General features: G+C 43.5%; 1 protein-coding gene across 1 annotated transcript in view; it reads right to left on the reverse strand.

Moving 5' to 3' along the window:
* Positions 1-1532: 1532 nt before the first annotated feature.
* LOC137255163 (proline dehydrogenase 1, mitochondrial-like) overlaps positions 1533-24691 on the reverse strand; it is a 48676-nt gene continuing 25517 nt past the window's right edge. The window contains exons 7-13 of the mRNA XM_067792581.1: positions 8623-8704; positions 7754-7846; positions 6015-6161; positions 5355-5450; positions 4620-4804; positions 4115-4203; positions 1533-3300 (exon numbers count right to left, since the gene is read on the reverse strand). Coding sequence (XP_067648682.1) covers positions 3077-3300; positions 4115-4203; positions 4620-4804; positions 5355-5450; positions 6015-6161; positions 7754-7846; positions 8623-8704 — 916 coding nt within the window. The 3' untranslated portion in view covers positions 1533-3076. The remainder of the gene's footprint in view (positions 3301-4114; positions 4204-4619; positions 4805-5354; positions 5451-6014; positions 6162-7753; positions 7847-8622; positions 8705-24691) is intronic.

The raw sequence follows: 24691 nt of genomic DNA on the forward strand, positions 1-24691 counted from the left end.
ACATTATATGTACCCAGCTTCCAGCTACCACCAAAGATTTATAATACCTTGGTCATGTGACTAGTGTCATGATGCAAACCCTTCTCCTTGACGACTATACAGCCAAAGATTCTCATTACCCTGGCCATGTGACTTGTGTCCAGTCATATTTCAAACTCCTCTCCTTGAGGAGTACACCACAAAAGCAACACAATACAGTGATGAAACAAACTTCCTGAGGAGTGTACAACTGAAGCTGCCTTGAAAGCACAAGAAAGATGCAACATCATCCTCCTCGGTACCCTTTCACTGTGGCATTAACATATATATGTCATTCATTTACAGAAACACTAATAATATTCTTGGCCTTAGCTTTGTGCATGCCTATCATCTTGACAATACACACTCTGGGCTCAAGACTGCCAGGCAATGTCATCCATAACTCTACCATTGCCACCAGTGGATTCCCTCACTCACTCACAGCCTCCCCGTCGACAGTCTAAGTAAACTTATCCTCAGTACTTTTCATTACACTCTACTACTGAGTCTAACAAAACCTTATGGGAGGTCACGTCAGGTAACTTTTGAGATCGACCAATCAGAACACAGCTTACCAAATTGCGAAAGTGCACATTTGCACATACAATGTACCTTTTGAACTTTTTATCTCGAAAAGGATTGTACCCGAACGATTCTGAATGCTATTTAGCGTACACTCACTTCTGGGTGATGCACATGGCATATGTACAACCTTGACAATGGTGAGTAAACAGTCGCTGAAAATAGTGTTTTGGGGAATATTCAAGGATGTTATCTTGCGGAAATACTAGCTAATGGTAACCATGTCAACAGAAACACCAAAGCGTATACACTGCAGGTCAAATAACTGTGTTATATGCGGATTTTTGTTTGTGGAGAGATCGGTGTCAGTGTCTATTTAACCGTCTCGCGTTTGATTGGACGGTTATTGGTCGTCCAAAGGTTACCTGACGCGACCTTCTACTAGGTTTTGTTAGACTCAGTGGTGGAGTGTAACAAAATACATTGAGACTAAGTTTACTTAGACTGCCCCGTCCAGTACATGAAATAAGGGCATGAAAGAGTGATCAGCTTAGGAGTCAATATACAGTATCTTGTCCAGCAATGTTAAACTGTGGCATGGGTGAGTGAGTGAGTGAGTTTAGTGATATGCTGCAGGGGACATGACGGGACACCAGAATGGGTTTCACACATTGTACCTATGTGGGCTGTCAGAACCAGATCTTTATCAAGATGAGTGAACACTTTAACCTCTAGACTTTCCCAACACCCCAACACTGGCATAGTTTCCTAAGGGGCTAGTGCTAAAAAAACAGCATTAGTAATCATCATCATCATCATCATCATCATCATCATCATCATCATCATCATCATCATCATCAAGCTCATATACACACGCATCCATGCATACTTATCACTATATAAGTGCAATAATCGTAAACAAGACATTACTCTGTTTCACCTCATCTCATATTAAATAAACAACATAAACACTGACAGGATATGTTTGGATATTTCAATAATAATCTACCGAAGTTTTAACACGTTTGTTCTTGGTTACATCATGGCATAAGATACAACAATTATATACCAGTAACAGTTTCTGTACACATAATGTAATTCTCTATGTTTATCACATATAAAACAATGTGTTCACCAGGTGAGAATTGATATGATAAAAGCAGGTAATAATCATCAAACAAATACTAGGTTTTCAGAATGATCCTGAAGACATTTAATACTACAGTGAGAGGAAAGTCAACAATAACAACATAGATGCCCATAAACATTAATCACCAGGTGAAAAACTAATATTCAAATGAGTCTGATGTCAGATTTGAACCCATATATACAGCCTTAATGAGGCAAAACTGCACAGCAAGTTGGACCACCCCAGCCTTGTGAAGGACTGGATGTTAGTTCAGGAGTTGAGGAGCTGGATTTCATAATGATTTTGACAGTTTTCCATTTATTTTGTGGGAGAAGATTCTACAGCTATGCAGGAGTCAAGTTTCTAGGTGCTGACACTAACCCAGAAACCGAACTGGGGCAAGCTAGGATTCGAACTTACAATGATAGGCATCCGTCAGGTCCATGGGACACAAATCTGCACAGCAAATGGCATCACCTAATACAACTGAGCCACCCACCCATGTTGTAACACATTCATAATGTTGTTCTGGACAAGTTGCCATAAAAGGTAAAAGAAGGAATAAACATAGTAAAATTAACACATTTCTTTAACAGACAACCAACGAAATGAGATCATTCACAATGTACAACTTGCTGTATGTACAAACAATAACTCAGTGACTTTATACACACCTGCACCAAGAAGACAAATCTGTACAGTATTGTTTCCATACATTTTGACACATCCTAAAACCTGGTTATCCCTATTCAATTTTTGGTAGTATACACATTCAAGCATAACACCACTGCACCATCAAATTCGATGCTTTCTGAGAAAGTACACCTGCAAACTTTCAAGTATCAACATAATGATCATAAATATGTAATGTACAATAAGTTCAGACCAGCTTCATACTCTGTTAATAAAACGAATAATGTTGTGATGTTATTCATACATTTAGCAATCATTTTAAAAAACATATGTATAAATAAATATCTATTACCATATAAATCAAAACAATCCCACTCTAGTGATAAGAAAGTATTGTGAAATATGTTGATGACATGTTGACTTTCTTTTCTCCAATATTTAAAAAATATATCTGTTTCTCGACATTCTTTGTCCATAATTCCAAGCCAAAACAGGTTCTACTGCTGCTGATATTCCAATAAAACAGTGTTGCTACATTGAAAGGTGATTATCTCCCTTGTTAAGAGGTTCTGTAAAATGCTAAACAATTGGCTCAAATATTGGTCACAGGCTCAGTTTGTTCTTTGTTCACTAATAAAAATACATTATCACCAAATGTTTTTAATTGTTCTTGTGAGTGATGATGTGGGAGTCTCTACCACAGTGTTATCACAGGCCTACACATGATGGCAATCTGACACCCTCTAGTCCACAGCTCTAACTTCCATAGCCTTCTCAGGATGATCGTACACCAGCAGTCGCAGGTATGTTGGTCTTTGGGTTGTAGAAGAGTTGTCCACTCCTGATTCTCCGAGAAAGTTCAGCTGCCAGGAGGCGCTTCTCCTTCTTCACCTTCTTCAGGACGCCTCTGTTCTCCATGCCGCGACGGGACAGGTAGGGGAGCACCTCCTCCACCGGGCCGAAGGGAACATATTTGTACACAGAATAACCAGCTTGACCTGAAGAACATGGGATGAGTGAGGGAATTATCACCTGATAATGCTGTGTCAAAAGTCAATACCCCAACTTCAAGAGTTATGTCAGCTTGGTAAACTTTCATTATGTCACAACAGGAGACCTACCAGTCCATATATCACTTCTTATACTAGTACTTCTTTCATTTTGAGAAAGCAAAATTACAATGAAATGATGAAGGTGTTCAGATTCTTTCCTGTGCAGTCAGTCAGTGAAATATTGCCAAAATTCAGTATAAATGTTGTCATTCTTCTAGGTTGCCCACATATGATGTCAGTCTCCACTCATTGAAGAATAAACTTAGATGTGCTCATTTTTATGTAAAGAAGACATGAAACAAATGATGCATGAAGCAAAACTCACGCACCCACCCACTCACTGCCCAGTGATTAAAGCATCTGCTGTTCACACTGGGTTTGTTTCCCCACATGGGTACAATGTGAAGCTCAGTTCTGGTGTCCAATTGCTGGACTATTGCTTAATGCAGTGTAAAACCCACTACACACTCACTTGGGGTGGTGGGGTAGCCTATTGGTTAAAATATTAATTCATCACACCAAAGGCCCAAGTTCATACCCCGCATTGGCACAATGTGTGTAACCCATTTCTAATGTCCTCGCTATGATATTTGCTGGAATACTGCAGAAAGCAGGATAAAACACTCACTTACTCACTCCAGCCATATTCCAGCCATATGGTGGCAGTCTATAAACAATCAAGAGTGAACCAGACAATCCAGTGATCAACAGTGACCACACAACATCCTTGCATCAGGCGACTGTATTTTGCATCACCTACCTAGGGGGAAGCTGATCTGATCACACATTCCTAGAAGTTGTCCGAAACAGATAAGTCGATCCTCCGGCCTCACATCATATTCCTTCATCCTGGCAACAGACAAAACAGTGATGTAGCTAAGGGCAATGCCTTGGCAGACAGATGGATAAAATACCAGCTGATCAACAAAGCAATAATGTGCAGTTTTTTTCTAAACTGGAACAAAAAAAGGCCTTCTAGTACCTATACTGACCAGCAAAAGAAACGCAACTGTTTTTAAATAGAAGACATAAATATGAATGCTTGCTTCTATGAGATTTTATATTTTCAAAAATTGTGTTTCTTTTCCTGTCCCGTATATGTCCCAAATTTGTCATTAATCCAAACAACAGAACAGTATCACTTTTCAATGATGAAACTTTGTTGCTTTCACCCTATGAATGAAAGAGGCAGCTTCAGAAGATTGTGTTGTATCTTGAACGTAGACAAGTGTCCTTCCCACAGACACAGAAGCAGATCAACTCACTTCTCAACAGCGAACCTGACTGTTTCTTCATTGTGACTTGCTACCATCACAGCTATCTTGCCGCGATCTCGGGACTGGATCTGACGGAACACCTCATCCAAGACGCAGTGGTACATTGCTGTTGTTGCCTCGTAGTCATCATTGATCGGGTCCTCGTAGTTGAGGGAGGCAGCCCTCTCTCGTTCCTGACATAAAATGTCCATAGTAGAGGTTCACAATACATTATCCAATAGTCCCACATAGGGAAAATACCTGTTAATTGGTATATTGCTGTTCAACAGGACTGTATGTTGGCAACAAAATTGTGTTGCAATATATTGTGATATAGGTGTCCGTCTTGTGAAGCATATATACGGTATTACAATAATTTGGGACCCTAAGTGTTTGAAAGTGAGTGGCACTTATTGTGAATGTAAGTCGTATTTTCTACATTATAAGTCCCTAAACATATATGCTATGGTTCTGATAACATTATTCTCAAAATTAGGTTGCATAGTAACGGACACTATTTTTCTTTTTATACAAGTTATAGTATTATTGGATGCAGTTTTGTCATTGGATAATGAATTAAAACATCTGCTGCGAATAAACAATATGTGTAGATTTTGATTGAAATCATAATAATCAGCACAAAAACTTCATATATGGTCTTTACCCAATATACCATTTCCCTGAAAAGATCAACAGCATGAGCACACTTCAAGTGATATCACAGCTACTGTATGTCAGACTCACCTGTTCCAAGTAAGCTCCTCGGACCAGCTTTGCACCAAAGTAAAAGTTTTCTCTTCGTGAAAGGTCAAGGTCAATGAAAATATTGCTGAACGCCGACTGGAAAGAAACAGAATCCCACCGCTCTACAGCATCATGTCTATAGATTATCCTGTATTGAAGTGCAGTTCAGGCAATGCAGACAGCCATTTTATGATAATCAGTATAATATTGTCAGGTCTCATTAATCCAACCTCTGTTTATCCGACAATCGACTTTATTGACACTTTTGTTGAATAAATTAATAAACATAATTTAATCTCAATTACTAAGTCTGACATCATCATTAATCTGACCACTTGCGGTGCAACAGACGATGTTGGAGAAATGAGACTTGACTGTATTTGGCATATGGTTATATGAAAGAAACTACACTGGTGTAATGTTCATTTGAACAACAGGAAACTATGAGAAAACAATTCTATGAAATAAGTTAAGGTTGCTGAGTAAAAGCCTTATTTAATTCAGATTCACTGTATCTACATAAAATTGACCCTGGTGAGTCTTTGTCCAAATATGTGAGGTCAGTCAGTAATTTTGAACACATCACTGGTTGGGAAAGGGAGGCCATGCTCTGCTGAGTAGGTGATACCACCTGATATGGCCGTATCGAGTGTTGCTTACCTTCAGATAGCACTGGTAAGTGTTGAAGATGACAGCCCTCTCTCTGTTAAATTTTCTCATCATTTCCATGGTCAGGCGACTGATGGCTGGCTGGAAATAGGTCTGCTCTGCATCAATCATCACTCGGACCTCCTTCTCTGATGCATACTGCAATATAGTTGGGGCCAAATTGACATCTGGTACAGTCAAGGTATTGTACAGAGAATACATGATCTCAGTGAGTGATAAGGTCAGAGGCCTGTAAGTCTCCCAAGGCGCTACTTCGGGTACTAAGCTGTTTCTCAGCTCCCTTTACGTGTGCCAATCTGCAATATTTGAAACAGGGGACAGCTTACTTCCTGTACCACATATCCAGTAACAAGCTTATATTCAAGAACCAGTTCTGGTTCCAAATTGTGTGGCTGCCGAAAAGGACTTAACTAGACCAGATCAAGTGTTCACTCATGCTTGGCTGTCACAGCTGTTGATAGTTGTCGAAGTTGCCTAATTTGGGGATGCTAGATCAGAATTTTGTTATTTCTGTAATGATTATTGGTTCCGGACCCCATTAGACCATTTGAAAAGGTATGAAATGTTGTTTGACAATGAAAGTACCCAACTGCAACGTGTAAGGTTTTGTGAAAGACCATGACCTAATTACAGGGCCTAGTGTCATCTCTGGTATATTAACCACTACCACAAATAAAGTTCAAATTTTAAATGTTCTACTCTCCAAAGAAATGCATGATTCCATCCACTAAATGGTTAAGCTAACTGTTTTAGAAAGACATTAACATAATGCAGGATCACTAGTGACACATTACATTATCATTATAGGATATTTATATTACATATCCATGCAACTAGTGGTTGCTCAAGGCACTGGACACAGGCGAAAAAACAGGCCATAGATATATGATTCAGGCAAGTCAAGCAACAGTAAAAGAGTAGTGAGTGAGAGAAATGATTTGTTCAACTGTTTAAGAACCCGTGAAGATCCGGGTTAGAACTGATCTTCAGTAACCCACGCTTGTCGCGAAAGGTGACTAACATGATCGGGTGGTCAGACTCGCTGACTTGGTTGATGCATGTCATTGTATCCCAAATGTGTAGATCGATGCTTATGCTGTCAATCACTGGGTTTTCTGGTCCAGACTCGATTATTTACAGACCGCCACCATAAAGTTGGAATATTGCTGAGTGCCGCGTTAAACAACAAACAGTCACTCAATCAAACAATTATTTGAAGGGACAGATCATTGCAGGAAGTAACTGTCTTGCAGTGGAGTAAAATTATGTTAGTGATCTTTGGTTTGAGCTCATTTGACATTGTGAGTCTACTTTGAGAGTCTCTTGAAATCAAATATGGCAATACAATTTGTTGTACCATTAGCACATGCCTCACTCACCTCATTTTACGACCCGTGAAGGTCCTGGGGTAGAATAGGTCTTCAGCAACCCATGCTTGCCATAAAAGGCGACTATGCTTGTTGTAAGAGGCGACTAACGGGATCAGGTGGTGAGACTCACTGACTTGGTTGACACATGTCATCGGTTCCCTATTGCACAGATCGATGCTCATGTTGTTGATCACTGGATTTTCTGGTCCAGACTCCATTATTTACAGACTGCTGCTATATAGCTGGTATATTGTTGAGTGCGGTGTAAAACTAAACTAACTCACTCACTAAGCTGTTTTTCAGCTCCCTTTACATGTACCAGCTTGCGATATGCGAAACGGCACAGTTTACTTCCTGTACCTGCACAAGTGTGTTGATTCTTCGCAGCATGTTCTTCATCTGGTTCTCTTCCTCTGCACTCAGCGCCATCACCAGGGACTCGGACTCACCCGTCTGGAACACAATAATCCCTTTTTAGTTCACTATTCCACCTACACTCAACACCCATTAATAATGGATTCTCCCATCAATAAAACACTCCCACATGAACAGGTTGATAGTTGACTCTCCAAACTTGAACACACTACTTTGTCTTATTAATGAGCTCTCCCACAAAGAACACTGTTTTCTGGGGCTGTTACAATACACTCACAAATTTGGTGAATCAAACCGTAGCCCTTCATGAATACAATTTGTTATTCATTGTCACCAGAACCAAATATGAATGAATATTTACAACTTTTTATCTGAGCATGTTTTACTTGAGGCCTTATTATAGTGAGATATATAAGAATGGAATATGTAACTAGTTTGCAGTAGTGCGATAAAGTTAGTTTGCAATGGCTGCACAATACTGTGGACAATTAGTCTTGTACATACCACATTTGAATGTCATGGCAGATGAATAGTTTTTACTACAACAAATTAACAATCAGCATAGGGTTTCCATATTGTGCATTAATCACCTTTTCTTTTTTCTTTTTTGTTATATGATAATATTATATTTGTGAATAATTATTCACATTCGTTACCCAATATCTGTGATACATATTATATGCACCACATAGTGTATTCATTGCAGCCCTACTGTTTTGCAATAGACTCTCCAAATTTCCTCCGTTTCATTGATACTTCACTGAAAACTCAATGCATTAGTTCAGACAAAACAGTGGATATGAGTGTCTGTTGTGTGTCATTTCTGTAATGAAAAAATGTCTGGAACAACTTACTTTGATATTTGACACCATAAGCAGTTTGGACAGTCCCATGTTCAGCTCAAGGAGGTTCTCCCAGTCCAGAAGATCCACTTCACTACAAAATGATGTAAAACATTTACTTCAGTTATGTTCCCTTGTATTGGGATGGAATCATGTATTATTTGATTTATAATGAAATGAATGTACAGACACCACTTTGTCAGACTTTGATGCATCTTAGCCCTTACTGGTGCCAAGACTACGTTCCACATTAATAAAACCTGTTCAGAGTTCCCCTCCACGAAGCATCTACATAATCTAATCTACATATACTTACAACAGCTTGTAACACTATGAATGCTTTGTAAATCGGGACCCAGACTGGAAGGCAAGCAATAATTTCCTCCCTGTCATGTGTGTTTGATGTCATGTCAGAGAGTTACTCCCCTTTCCACAACTTCCACTTGAGAAGTCTATAACTGAACCTGATCTAAGGCTATTTATTACCCACGAGGAAAAACATATCGGGGTTCACATTTTTCATACGATGCCCAAGGGCAAAAAATCACTTTGTCATGTTGACGAGACATCATTAATGGTGCTATGACGTCACATTACTTCTGTGACATTGTGTTAAACATGTGGTGATGGCGGGTAGCCAGCCTATGTTTGAAAGTAGATTTGGGATTACTTTCCTCAATTTGAGGACTTCCGTAATGTGCAGTAGATTATATTCATGCCATGTCATACTATGTTTATCACACTTATCCCTAAATATTGGTATATCCCTCGCTCTCACCCGCGAAATGCCACAATCTAGGCACTGCGTGTCGTAATCATAGTATTATTTGGGCACTCATAACATATCCTCCATATAATAGTCATGTTTATCTTGCTTACTAAATGTAAACTTCAACAAAAACCTACTTTCCATATTTACCCATCAAAGTAATCACAAAGTGATACACCCTCATCGTGCCACAGCACTGAGCATAATATAAAGTCCAAAATGTTGGGCCAGGGGGCAAATACAGCTGTTTGAGGACAGAGGGTGCACACTCTTGAGAGTACACTTCATTTTCACAAAAGCTTCAGTTGTGATTATATAGACTTCCAGGACAAAAGGTAGGGTGTGCAACCCACCTCGGGATCCATCTACATTAGCAGAGGACAGAGGGTGCACACTCTTGAGAGTACACTTCATTTTCACAAAAGCTTCAGTTGTGATTATATAGACTTCCAGGACAAAAGGCAGGGTGTGCAACCCACCTCGGGATCCATCTACATTGGCAGAGGACAGAGGGTGCACACTCTTGAGAGTACACTTCATTTTCACAAAAGCTTCAGTTGTGATTAGTAGTATAGGGAATGACAGTTCTGGACCACTTTCAAGAAATGTCTCTACAAAGCCTTATTTACTAAATAAGGCTTTGGTTGGGCCATTAGCTCTTGCTACTATTACCCCTACTATAAAAAAGTTGGCGGTAATTACTGTGCCTTGGTAGGAGGTAATACTGTGCCGTACGGTACGATCAATAATTCTTCTCTTACAAACCCCCTACCCGGCCCATCCCTCAAGTAGTACAAGTTAGGTTCGTCGGCTTTCATATCCACTTTATCTATGTTGTAAGTTTTGACTGACCATATAGGATCGGTGGCTCGCTTACGGCTATCGCCCTCGTGTTCCCCTATGTCATGTTTATATCGATGAAACAGTTTAACGTGAACCGCCTACGATCTCTTTGGTGTTCATAATAAAGGCTTGCTGGGCTTTTTGTATTCCCTGTTCTATGTACTTTTTTTTCTCGTCCTCGCTGATAGCAGACTTACGAGACTTGGATCGAATATCTTGTTTCATTTCGTTATATTTTTTGAGTTCAGATAGGATTGAACGAAACTCCTCTTCTGAGATCTTACTGTCAGAGAGTGCCGTGGAAATTCGCTCACTCACTGTGTTCAGCTTTGCTTCGGCCAGAACCCTGATCTCGTCGTGTTTCAATGCCTTACGATTAAGTCTACGTGATACTAACTTAAGCGCCACCCCTACCAACCCTGTCACCCCAGCCGTTATTTCAATACCTAACACTATAGGTGCAGCCACGATGGTAGTCAACAACCCAACGCCTGCCGCCCCTAGTCCCATGCTGGTTGCCATAAGGGTAGTGTCAGCCCCGTCCACGATATTGAAAGCTCTATTGTACTTTTTACATAGAGCTTTCCGCGTGTCACGGTCTTGTTCTAGTTGGCGTTTCACATCACATAACTGCCTCAAGCGGAACCCATCTATGGTTTCTAACGTCTTCGCTACTTCCTCTACGACTGGGTACAGGCCCATCCTATAATATATATTATGAAAGATATTTTAATTGGGTTTCAGTTAATACTTTATCAATGAATTTGAAGTCTACAAGTTTTAGACTACTAGTCAGGGTAATAGGTGAGAGGCTAATAGACTTTTCTGTTGTAATAAAAACCCCACTGAGGCTTATTAAGCTGTTTATAGGACCCGTGGTATTCTGTTGTATAACAATACGACAATATTTGAATGTGTGTTGTTCGTCATACCAGTGTATTGACACCCCGGGTAAAATTTGGTGTACTCTTGAGATGTTTTCATGTAGTAAAGACGTAAAGAAGACTTCTATGATGAGTGTGAAAGGGGAGAATATTCTATTAACAAGATTTATGTTATGAGTATTATAGCTAAATGTTAATTTATTTTTTGGCCCAGAATTTAATATATTTTTTTCAGCACCAGCAGTAGCTATCTTGAATGCTAATTCCCTCTCCGGAATGAAATCCCCGGGCCAGATACCGTTGTTCCTAATCTTAGAGATCATCCACGTATTTATGTTTATTGTGATATAAGGTGATGTGAGTGTTAAGTTGATCAGCCATTTGGGCTCTTTTAAATCTGGTAACGACACCCGTCTGTACACGTTGTCTTTGAAGTGTAGGATGTATAATTCATCTTCCTCACCAGGCTGATCGAATCCCTCCGTATCTCCTAGGTCGTTAAGCGTAGTGTTGGGATGATGACTGGTCATTATTATACTATTATGATATAATTTCCAACTGGTTTTCTGATAATATTTCAGGGGTTAACTTCATACCCATGAAGTGTATGTTGTCAGGCAGGAAGATATTGATTAGTGATATCTTGTTTTCCACGATCACGTTGACCCCCTGTAGACTGGTCTTGGGGCCGACACCCTCCAGCACGTAAACATTACAAATTTGAAACTGATGTTGTTTACCCCACCCGAGTTTGATCCCCTTCACGATCTCGATATTATTCCCCGATGATTCCCCTAGGTATACTTTGATGATCAGTGTTCCGTTTATCGTTATATTATCTAGTACCTTGGTCACGCCTTCGAATTCAGACACCAACTGCAATTTCACGTTTTGTACGGCCGGTTTACTCGATAGCATGTGGGCTACCGCAGTGTTGGCTGGGCTGACGACTACGCTACGTCTTTGAGTTGGGACGTAAGCCACGAGCAGGGTTCCATTGTTCACGACTTTGTTTAGGTGGTTGTCTTTGTTATCTGTGAACACGTAAGGGGAGACGAGTCTAATATTGATCAACCAGTCGTCTTTATCGGGTAACAACACCCACTTGTCATCTTCGGTGAAGACGAGCATATATGGTTTGTTTTTGACGACGGTAGTGCTCTCAACATCGTCTAAGTCGAACAGTTTACCACCGAACGATGGGTATATTACCCAATTATTATCACCGGTGTTGACAAGGGAGTACTTAGTGTTTACTGTTGCTCTTGTGGTATCTATCATATCACTTAGGGTTCCACCGGAGGGGATTTCAACGCGTTTGTAAATGTTGTTTTTCAATTGCAAGGCATACGATTTACCATCTACTCCGGGAGCGTCGAAACCGCGTGTGTCTCCGAGGTCGGAGATCCCGATATTGACGCATTTTTTCACTCCGGGTCCTTGTGCGCTGGTCATGTTACATGAAGTGTTAAGCTGAGGTATCCTATATTTACAGGATTATGATTTATATCTAACACCGATATTGTCAGCTCAGGTATGTTGCCCTGGGTTAATCTCTTATACTGCCGTGGTGAAAATGACTCGGTTCTACCGTCGTTGAATTTCTCAGTTTTCACCGGCACTGCTCTCAATATAGTGGAAGGGTGGCCTCCTTGAATGTTATACGTTGTGCTCACCTGACCGAGATGAATGTACAGCTCTCGGTACGGTACTAGGTCGGGTAACTTCGTGCCTGTGACGGTTGTTGTTGGTTTTATCTCGTCAGGAGACATACCGAGTATCCTCGCTAATGGTCGGCCGAGTCTCAAGGAGGTTCTTCCGTTGTTGATTAACACCACTGTACCGTTTGAGTCGTTCATCTTGAGTTCGGCTCCCAGGGGTTTGAAGACCTCGTCGTTTAGAGAGCACACGCTGTAGTAGCCGTCAGTTATCTGGCTGCGAGTTCCACTGACGAACAGCTTATTGTTGCTGATATTAATGTTAGTCCATTGCGGTAGGTAGGTGATATCGCAGAGTGCGACTTCGAGTTGACCTGACGTGTTATCGATCGCGTGCGTCAGCTGAACGGCCTCACCGCTCGTTATTCCTGGAAGTGTTATGTACATGTTAGAGTATATATACTCATTATATAATAGTTTTAAAATGTATTCCCCTGGTGTGTTTTACCCTAAACTGGATGTAGATTTCTCCCCCATGAAGATCGTGGTTGCTCCTGAGTTGTATTTCAATGCCAAGCTTTTAGATGTGTTTGATAAGTATAAGCTTTCGGTGACTAACATTGAGGCAGTCCACGCGTGGTTCAACAACCCTATGCAGTTCTGGCAGAATCAATTAAACTTTGCTGTGTGGTGCGCTACAACGGGGTGTGGTGTGACATTAACCGACACTCGGCGTGGACCGCTGAGTCAGTCTGTGTTCAAGTTCCACGTGTACTACCAGGTCAGACGTATCCTTAAAGAGATCAGCGCCCCCCTCCCACAGGACAAAGCGTGGGACGCAACAAACAACCCGTACGATAGACGGGTCTACGAACGTATTTGCAACGAATTCGAAATAGACCCTAAGACGGATTGGCGTTTGCCGGGGCTGAACCACGGGTTGGGTATTCCTTACGCTCATGGGCTCTCACCAAAAGCATTTGATAAACATATACTAACAAACTTTCTGAAACGAAAAATGTTTAGTCCTGGGAATTTTTTCAGTGAATTAGCTGAAATTGTTCCTAAACCTGCCAAATATGGGCCACAACCAGTGAAAGATGCCAGTGATGATTTAGTGAGACGAGGTATACTTCGGAAGGACTTGGCTTTGTTGAGTAATGAATGGAGGGATGATCGTATGGACTTTAAAGGTGCTGTTGCTTTCAAAATCCAGAAAGTGGAGCAGTCAACCGCAGACGGGTGGAAAATGTTCATGCTGGACACGTCGAAAGGATTCACTCGTGCCGGGATAGTCAGGTTGAACGACTCGATTCGAACGTACGTGTGGTCGCTGTTGGGTGCGCAGGCGCAAACGCGTTCCAATATCATCGGTTCGGGAGCTGCTTTCGACACTCAGAAACAGTTCGTTGCCAACGTTGATGATACTATCAATTCTCCAGTTGATCTCCCGCGGGCCATCGAACGCTACCAAAACGTGTTAGAAAACGCCAGATCGAAAGTCAATTACGTGTTCGGCGTGGGGTTGTATATGGCGCCGAGTGATATGCAACTGAGAATAAAAAAAGTGTTGAATTATAACAACAAAATAGTCATAGCCACGAAGGATCAAAAGTTGGGTATCAACCCCGATATTAACACCCACTCTACCCCACACATCCAACCACGTGAAAAGGGTATAGTGGCGCCACCCCCGGAGCCTAAAGTTCATGTGCCCCCCACACACCCCAATATGCATGTGGGGGTACCCCCCTATCAGCAGCATATTGATAATAAAACAGCCCTAGTGGTTGGTGGGGTAGCTTTGGGACTTATTTGGTTAAAGATTTCTTAGCCGCTACGTACACCAGACCCGCCACGGCGACGATGGCTGCCCACAGGTTTTGACTGAGCCACATGGCAGTTTTAGACAGAGCGCTCAACAACCACGAGACGATGCTACCCAGGATGCCGGGAAGGGCTTCGGCGGCTTTACCAGCCAGTTTAGCTAGGCCTTCCCCGAGTTTTTTAATCCAGTCTTTAACACCACCGCTGGGAGTTCCCCCTCCGCCAGGTGTGGGGGTTCCTCCCACCAGTGACACCACCAGGGTTGATATGATGAAACCCAATGCAGTCAGAATGCTGGCGATGGTGATCCCTTGCTCCCGGAACAATATCCGAATCCTGTTGGCTAAAGTTGTATCCTCATTCAGTATTCTATCGATTGTTTCCCGAATGCGACTGATCTGGGATCGAAGCTGTTCACGATTCGAGGAAGCGGCTTCCAATCGTGTACGTCTCTCGTCTTCTAAATCGCGTAGTCGTTCATTGATACGACGCTTCATATCATCGTTTTCAGTTTCGTTGAGTTTGGTTTTTTCCTTAGCGATGTGCTCGTCGATTTCGTTCAGTTTCCCCATGTTGTTCACGAGTTCTCCACGCACGCGTTTCACGGCTTCGTCTAAGCCGTACAGTTCCCTTACCGGAAAGTCAAACCCCGGTAACGGTTTGTCCCAGTAGGTGCTCAACAGTTTTTCTATGCTGTCTGAGGCTTCTGTAGCACGCTGTGGTGTCATTTCATCTCTAGTGGTGAGGTGGGATCTGGTAGCTTGCAGATCTTTTTCAACGGCCTTAGGTATTGCACCACCGTAATTACGCATGTTTAGATTTTCACGGATAAATTCAACACCATAGCGGCTGGCTAGAGTTGACAAGGCCAGTGGTTTTTTATTGCTCTTGTTAAAGAGGTCAACCCCTGGGTCAGACTTAAGGCGTAGAACACCCTTTGTATCAATAAAAAAATCCTTATGGTATCGACCCTGTGGTTCAACGTAGTTTTTATCTCTTCTTAAACTTTCGAAATAATCATTTACCGTTGTTTCCAAGAGTTCTTGGTTCAATGGTGAACTAGTAAATGAGGTCTCCTGCTCATCATCGAATGCCTGGGCACTAGCGCCCGGCATCTCCGTCATATCTATATCTTCATCCATTAGTATTAAAAATATATTTCTTTTATATAACAATGTACGGCAGAAAATTAGATCCTTTCAGAAAATTGAGAGAGCCATTAGGTGCCAGAGCCGTGCGCCAGTCGGTGACTATCACCAACAATCCCAGCAAGATAGACCAGAATCAAACTCTGCTGGTTAGATTTCCAAACCTTGGTGAGAATGACCTCATTGTACCAGGCACTGTTCGACTGGCGTTCAATATCACGTTGGCCTCCGACAACGACAAACGCGAGCTAGTGCGGAACGTGGGTCGAGCTATCATCAAGAAAACGACCGTCAAGATCAGCGGTAACGAGGTGCTGAGCATCGACGACAGCGACGTGTTTCACTGCTACAAGGATCTCTGGAAAAGCGATGGAGAACGAGTCAATGATGTGTACCAGGGTATCAGCAAATCAACCCGGGCGCGCATAGGGTATGTCTTCACGCAAGACCAACAAGACAAGCTATCGGCCAGTGAAAAGGCCATCGCTCTAGCATACGGGAATCGATTCTGCGTGCCGCTCGACTTCGAGTTGCTCACGGGACACGCGCCGTTTTACCAGGCCGCGCTGGGTGATAGGCTCGAATACGAGCTCACGTTTAACGACTATAGCAAAGTAGTGCGTACGCTGAACGGTGATGAGGCCAGTTATGCCATAGACAACATCTCTCTGGAGTTCGACATGGTCACTAGCCCGGAGCTGGCCAGGCAGGTTCGAAGTCAGTACTCTGGGAAGATGGCTATCCTGTACGATCGCGTACTGAGGCATAGATCAATCGTGCGAGATAAGAGCGACACTGTGTGGAATATCAACCTGAACGTGCCGGCGAGATCGATGAAAGGTATCCTGGTCGTCCCCGTGGAGGATTACGAGCCATTCCAGAGGGACAGCGAGAAGTTTTTCAACCCCGAGATTGAAAAGGTGGAAGTGACCATCGAGGGCGTGCCCAACCAGCTGTTCAGTCATGGTATGAGACCACACCAGCAGTGGGATGAGATAAAAAAGCTACCAGTGGGGGATTACATAATAAAGGACCTGGACCTAAGCTCCGTGCAGATCGGTGAATACCTGACCACCAAGTACGCCCTATGGTTGGACATGCGATCCACGGATGATGATAAACTGCACGGTAGCGGGCGCCGTATAGATAACGGCAGCGAAGGGATAACCATCCAGATTACTAAGAAGGCTCAAACCGCTGGTAAGTTGAAATTATATCTGTACGTTATTATGGACGCGCAGCTTAATATAGACAATGGGAGATTCGTGCAAGCCATCTACTAGTGGGGGAGACCCCCACACCCCCCAGGGGTACCCACAACTACCCACTGACCCACACTGCGCTATCATATGCGGGCAGACTGGCTGTGGGAAGACCGTTTTCGTGTTGGATATGTTGGAGGGTTACTACAAGGATGTGTTCGATAACATCGTTATCATGTGCCCTACTCTGAGCATGAATAAAACGTACGCGCGACCTTGGGTGATGACGGACCCGGACGTACACAAAATCGACCCTGGAACACGCCTGCAGGATTGGTTGAAAGCTCTTCACGAGAAATTTAAAGGGGAACCGACGCTGTTCATACTGGACGACTGCAGCGCTAATCGCGAGATAACAAAAAAGAGAGACATGCTATCGTACCTGGCCTTCTCCGGCCGGCATGCAAATCACAGCGTCTGGGTGCTAACGCAGAAGTTCAACTCGGTGTTGAAAGACCTCAGGGAGCAGACGCGATGGGTGGCCATTTTTCACTGCAAGGACAGGGATTCGTTTGAGGAGTGTTTGAGAGAGAACGATGTGATGAGTAAATTAGAACGGGAACGGGTGAAGAAACAGCTCGCTGAAACTAAACACGCTAAGCTCGTTCTAAAAACCGACCAACCAGTAGCATATATAGTATACTAAAGCTAAGCAAAGCTAAGCTAAAGCTAAGCAAAGCTAAGCAAAGCTAAGCAAATGCTAAGCATAGCTATGATATTTGAAGTATTTGTCGTGTGCAACTTAACCTTCATTTCTCTGTGTTTTGTCTGCATCGGGTATTATATAGTTAAAACTAAATCTTACTTGTTATATTATAAGATGGAGTGTGAGGAATTGCTCGAACAATTGTCTGTGGAGGGTTCCCCAACTGGGGATTCCCCCAAGCGAGAGAAACTGGTGGCGTTGGCTGTTGGCGGCAAAGCCAAACATTACTTTGGAGACTACACCCCGGATAAAATTCACAAAATGTCAGCCGAAGAAATCGATAAGCTGTACGCTAGATACGAGTCCCGGCTCGGAGCAGAAATGACAAAGACAATAGGATCGGCTATGACCCAGATATACACCGGTATTGTATCACACTTCCTTCCCATTCCACCAGAGCGCCGACTTTACCTGTGGGAGGACCTAGATAAAGACCCTTTTATCGAACACGCCGTGAGCTCTATCAGCTGCGGGCTGTACCACAAATATGGTATGTTGTTGGCTCCAGTGACGGCGGCGATTATCACGGCAAAACATTGTCAATTTGAGAGAAAGAATAATAATAATAGTATAGATGGATGCTGCACAGGAAACCACAGTGGAGGAGACCCCAGTGGTGGTACCCCCTTCACAGGAACCAGTGACGGTGGAGACCCCAGTGGGGGTACCCCCAACAGTAACCAGACAGAAGAATCCTAAGAGAGTAGCTGCCGGTAAAAAACGGTGGTGTAACCAACATAAAGTGACCAACCCAACCCGACTGTTGTTGGCTGTAGGTGTAACTGCTGCCGTGGTTATAACATGGTTATACGTGGGGGTACCCTCCCACAGTGAGCCACCACCCCCCACGCCGCCGGCAGGCCCCACTATTGACCCGCATATCATGTTATAATTTTAGTATTTTTATATCATATACATAATGTCTGAGGGGAAAACGTTCGTCAACGACGCATACCACGCCACAGTGGTCGCCAGTTTAGCAGTAGGGTACGCTCGGTTGACTAAAATGGTGCTTAAACAACCAACTATCAAGCTAGATTTCAACCTGCAGGATATGGGTATGCTTATAATGAACCTTGGTATGGCGATGGCCACAAAAGACATCCTAGTAAAACAAGGAATAATACCTGATAATATAATGAAATAAATATAGGGATGGCCACGATAGCTATGATGGTTGGTGGGGCGTTAGTGAATGCCCTGGCATTTTCCGGGAGTAATTTCCTCTTCTCGAAACTACGAGATGATCACGCGGCTGAAATACAGGAAGAAAGGAAGCGACACGATCTCGCTACTGAGAAATTACAAAGAGCACAGGACGAGTACGTTAAAAAACGCCTCCAGAGGATCGATTTTATTAACGAACAACTCAAGCGTGAAAACCATGCCATTAAAACATTCAACGATGTCGATGAAGCAATGAAAGAATACTACCTACTAACTGGTAAACAATTGGAACCGCTCAATAAACCCACACTCGCTCAGTACTACACACCATCCAAGGGACAAATGAATCGTGAACTGGGCTTCATAGTGTTGGGTATAGCAGCTACTGCGTTGGTTGCGAAGCAATTAAACTAAAATACCTATATAAGTAAACATGAGACCCGCTCCATACCGATGCGAATATATACTTATGGGGAAGACCGAGGCCTGTGGTAGGAAATGCAGGAATCAGGGGTTCTGTTGTTTCCATATGGGAAGTCCTAACTACACGTGTTCTGTGTGTGGTATCGGGGTTAAAGGGCACTACTGTTTATGTAAAGCTCACGGAGCGAACGTAGTCAGACATCAACTCATATACGAGAATAAAAAAGGCTACATAAAAGAACGTAGGCGACTGCTCAAGATAGCCACTTAAGAGTTACCTCCCCTTACTGTGAACCAATTAGAGATTATACACACCTACGTATAGCTATGTCTGCGGAAAGTGTGATTAAAAACATATTCAAATATGAACTGGCTTTATGGGGAAGCTTCAGATTTAAGATAATATTGGACGTGGTATGGATTAAAGAGGGTTTTAAGTATACTCACCCCTTCGAATGGGAGCGGGATATCGCGACTCAATACCATATAGAACGTTTTTCAAGTCTAAGTGAATACTATAACCAAGGCGAGTGCTGGATTGAAACAGCCACACTATATATTTTACCAGGTACGTGGGACGATTTGACAGAATTACTAGAATTGGACCCGGCTGCCCGAGTTTGGCCTCTTCTGGATTGAAATATTTTTTAATAAGGTTACTGTGAACCAATTAGACATTAGTTCTCTTAGGTGTAAACACGATGTCTACTGTAAGCGAGCTCAAGAGGGTCGCAAAACAGAGAGGTGTTATCGGGTATTCTAGAATGCGGAAGTCAGCATTGTTGAGATTACTAGGTTTAGAAGCCCCTCCTACGGTAAAACAATTAAAAGCTCAAGCGAAACAGCTTGGGCACACGGGTTATTCAAACCTGGGGAGAGCCGGGTTAACCGCATTGTTATCACATGCCCCCGTAGCAAAACCTCCCACTGTAAAACAACTGAAAGCCGAGGCACACGATTTGGGTTTAGGCGGGTATTCCCGTATGAGAAAACCACAGCTTGTAGAATTATTATGACAGAATAGAGCTATTGACCTACAGTTCGTGCGCACTGAGCGCGCTGTAGGTAACTATTTGAGAGGTTGGCGCATGCACGTTGATAGAAACATAGACATTACAGATATCAAGCCTCTGATAGCTGATAAGGTCAACCAGGAACTAAATAACCTAGGAAGTATCAAGTTTCAGATCACAGTGAAAATGTCGCTCGATAAGCAGGTTGGGAGTACCACTGAGTATGTTCAGCCTTACTTCCGAGGTCAACAAGAGGTCGTCACACATGCAGAGACCATTGACGCATCAATCGATACAAGTTTTCAGCAGATACGAGAATACCTAGAACGCTACACACACTTAGGGTCCGGGTGGGCTGTAGATAAAATCGATAATGTCTATCTAGACATAGCTAACTACGTGCCGTTCAGAGGCGGGTCATACCTAGCCTTGCCTCCCTACTATAGAAACAAACATGCCATAGTAAACGTTAAGAATAGAGGAAACGATTGCCTGAGGTTAGCTATCAGGTCAGCCTTATTTCCAGCTGGCACTCATTCAGATAGGCTTTCTAGCTATCCCCAAGACGATGGGCTCAACTGGGATGGTATAGATGAACCCACCCCCATATCCCAGATCACTAAAATAGAAAAACAGAATAATCTGGCTATAAATGTCTTTGGGCACGAAGGTAACACAACAATAGTACACAGGGTCAGCCCGGTGAAGGATCGCCAAGTTATCAATATATTCATGATCCAGCGAGGTGATAAGTATCACTACACGTGGATAAAACATCTCAGCCGGTTGTTGCACGACCAGTCGAAACACGATGGGGAAAAACACTTTTGTGTACGATGCCTACACGGTTTCAGTCGGGCCGATTTATTAGAATCCCACCGGGAGGATTGCCAAGGTGTGGGGCAGACGGCCATACGAGTCGACATGCCTAAGGAAGGTGAAAATATCCTAAAATTCAGTAACCACAAGAACCAAATGTCTGTACCTTATATTATATACGCCGACTTCGAAGCCTTAGTGGTTGGGGAATCCCCCACACCCCCTAGTGGGGGTAGCTTCACCCACAAGACACAAGAGCATATAGCCTGCGGTTTTGGATACATCGTCGTCCGTTGTGACGGGGAAACGAAAGCTCCGGTAGTGTATAGGGGCCATGACGCGGCTGAAAGGTTTCTAAAGTGCTTGCAGGAGGAAGAAAAAATTATTAGGAATACATTGTATAAAATCGCTCCCATGCGTATGACCCGAGCCGACAGGCTAGCTCACGCTAGTAGCACTAAGTGTCACGTGTGTGACTCACCGCTTAACGGTGATTCGGTGAGAGATCACTGCCACATAACTGGTAAGTATAGAGGCGCCGCTCACAACGCGTGCAACCTCAAGCTTAAAATCAACCCTAAGACAATAAACATCCCCGTTGTCTTTCACAACTTGAGAGGGTACGACTCACACTTGATCATGCAGGCCATTGCGAAAATCGATGGTAATATAACGTGCATCCCCAACAACATGGAGAGATACATCTCCTTCAGCTTAAACGGACTTAGGTTCATTGACTCGTTTCAGTTCCTCCTGTCGTCACTCGACAGTCTGGTCAAGGCCAACAATACCTTCCCTATCACCGATCGATACACAGACGCCGAGACTAGACCCCTGCTTATGAGGAAGGGTGTGTACCCCTATGAGTACATGGATAGTTGGGCCAAGTTCACCGAGACCAGACTACCCCCTATTGACTGCTTTTATAGCAAGCTGAATGAGGCGTCCGTCTCACGAGATGATTACTCGCACGCGACTAACGTATGGAATAAACTGGGTTGTAAGAACCTGGGTGATTATCACGACCTGTACTTGAGGACAGATGTACTGCTGTTAGCCGACGTGTTCGAGACGTTTCGGCGGACATGTTTAAAGCAGTATAAACTCGACCCCGCATGGTATTACACCAGCCCAGGTCTGTCGTGGGACGCCTTGCTTAAAAAGACCGGAGTTAATTTGGAATTGCTTACAGATTACGACATGCACCTATTCATTGAGAAAGGCTTGCGAGGTGGGATTTCCATGGCATCCAAACGATACGCGAAAGCAAATAATCAATACGTGAAAGGTTACGATCCTAACAAACCAACCAATCACATTCTCTACCTCGACGCAAACAACCTGTACGGCTGGGCCATGAGCCAGTATCTACCTACAGGGGGATTCGAATGGGTACCCCACGTTGATGTTATGGAGGTTGCACCAGATTCGAACAAAGGTTATATCCTCGAGGTTGACTTAGAGTATCCCAAGGAATTACACACATCACACAACAGCTACCCCCTGGCCCCCGAACGTATGAGGGTTAACCCAGACTGGATGTCTGAGTACCAACATAACTTGTCAGGTGGGCGTGTGACAGACGTTGAAAAACTCGTGCCTAACTTAATGAATAAGACCAAGTACATCGTTCACTATCGCAACCTACAGCTGTACCTGTCGTTGGGTATGAGGCTGACCAAAATACACAGGGTGCTCATGTTCGACCAGAGCCCATGGATGGAGCCCTACATCAGAATGAACACAGACCTACGAAAAAAAGCAACCAGTGATTTTGAGAAAAATCTCTACAAGCTCATGAATAACTCGGTGTTTGGTAAGACTATGGAAAACCTGAGGAAACGCGTAACCGTGAAGCTGGTTAGATCTAGTGAGGAAGACAAGCTCAGGAAATTGATAGCCAGTCCGGCATTCAACCGTAATAAAATATTTACAGACAACCTGGTTGCCATACACATGAAGAAAAGCCACATAAAATTCAACCGGCCTGTTTACGTGGGGATGAGCATCCTCGATTTATCCAAACACCTGATGTACGACTTTTACTACAACGAGCTCAAGAAACAGTACGGCGACAGGTGTGAAGTGCTGTACACTGACACGGATTCCCTGCTGATGGAGATTCGAACCGAGGACGTGTACGAGGACATGAAAAAACACCTCGATTTATACGACACCAGCGACTACTCTAAGACCCATACCCTACACAGTACGGTAAATAAAAAGGTCCTAGGTAAGATGAAGGACGAGTGTGCTGGCACGCCCATAGCCGAGTACATAGGTTTGAGACCTAAGATGTACTCCATACTGAAAGCCGACAATAGTGAGATCCGGAAGGCTAAGGGGGTTAAGAAGTATGTGGTGAAACAACACATCAAACACGCCAGATTCAAGGAAGCCCTGTTCAAGACCCGTACCTTTAGGCATAAAATGAACACACTTAGAAGTGATGGGCATAAGATATACGGACTGACTATAAACAAGACGTCCCTGTCGCCTATGGACACGAAACGTTGGATAGCTATTGATGGGATAAACACATATGCATATGGACATGAAAAAATTTGAGGCTATTTACTACAGCCCGCGTGGGTACTGGAAAGGAGCTAGCGCAGTAGATAAGCTAGCTAAAATAGCGCGAGTACCCCCGGAGGAAGCCAAAGCGTGGCTTGAAAAACAAGCCCTGTGGCAGATCTATTTGCCGGCACCACGCTACGTGCCTAGAAGGAGGTTCGGTATTAACATACCTAATAGCGTTCACCAGGCAGACCTACTGTTCCTACCCCACGACAAGAGGTACAAGTATGCCTTAACCGTAGTGGACGTAGCCAGTCGTTACAAGGAAGCCGAACCCTTGACCACGAAAGATTCGGCCCAGGTAGCCAGAGGATTTGAACGCATATACAAACGCAGCCCACTGACGTGGCCAACAGAGCTGCAAGTTGACCCCGGACGGGAGTTCATGGGTGCCGTGTCACAACTGCTAACCAAACACGATACAAAGGTCAGGCGTGGCACGGCCGGAGCCCATCGCAGCCAAGCCATAGTTGAGAGATTTAATAGGACTTTGGCTGAGCGCTTGTTCGGCTATCAGTATGCTAGGGAGATGACCACCCCTGGAAAACGATCGACTGAATGGGTCACGAGGTTACCCAAGGTGGTGTCGGCAATCAACCATGAAGTCACCCGTCTCACCGGTAAGAAACCGGCAGACGCTATCAAACTAAAATCAATAGTTGCAGAGTCGGCCGCTCCATTGCGTGGGAAGGAGAAACAGATACCAGATAGGGCTATAGTGAGGTATCTATACCAGCCGGGGGAACACGAGGGCGATAGCCGTAAGCGAGCCACCGATCCTATATGGTCAGTCAAAACTTACAACATAGATAAAGTGGATATGAAAGCCGACGAACCTAACTTGTACTACTTGAGGGATGGGCCGGGTAGGGGGTTTGTAAGAGAAGAATTATTGATCGTACCGTACGGCACAGTATTACCTCCTACCAAGGCACAGTAATTACCGCCAACTTTTTTATAGTAGGGGTAATAGTAGCAAGAGCTA

Source organism: Haliotis asinina, chromosome 1 (assembly GCF_037392515.1).
Source record: "Haliotis asinina isolate JCU_RB_2024 chromosome 1, JCU_Hal_asi_v2, whole genome shotgun sequence".
Lineage (NCBI taxonomy): Eukaryota > Metazoa > Mollusca > Gastropoda > Lepetellida > Haliotidae > Haliotis > Haliotis asinina.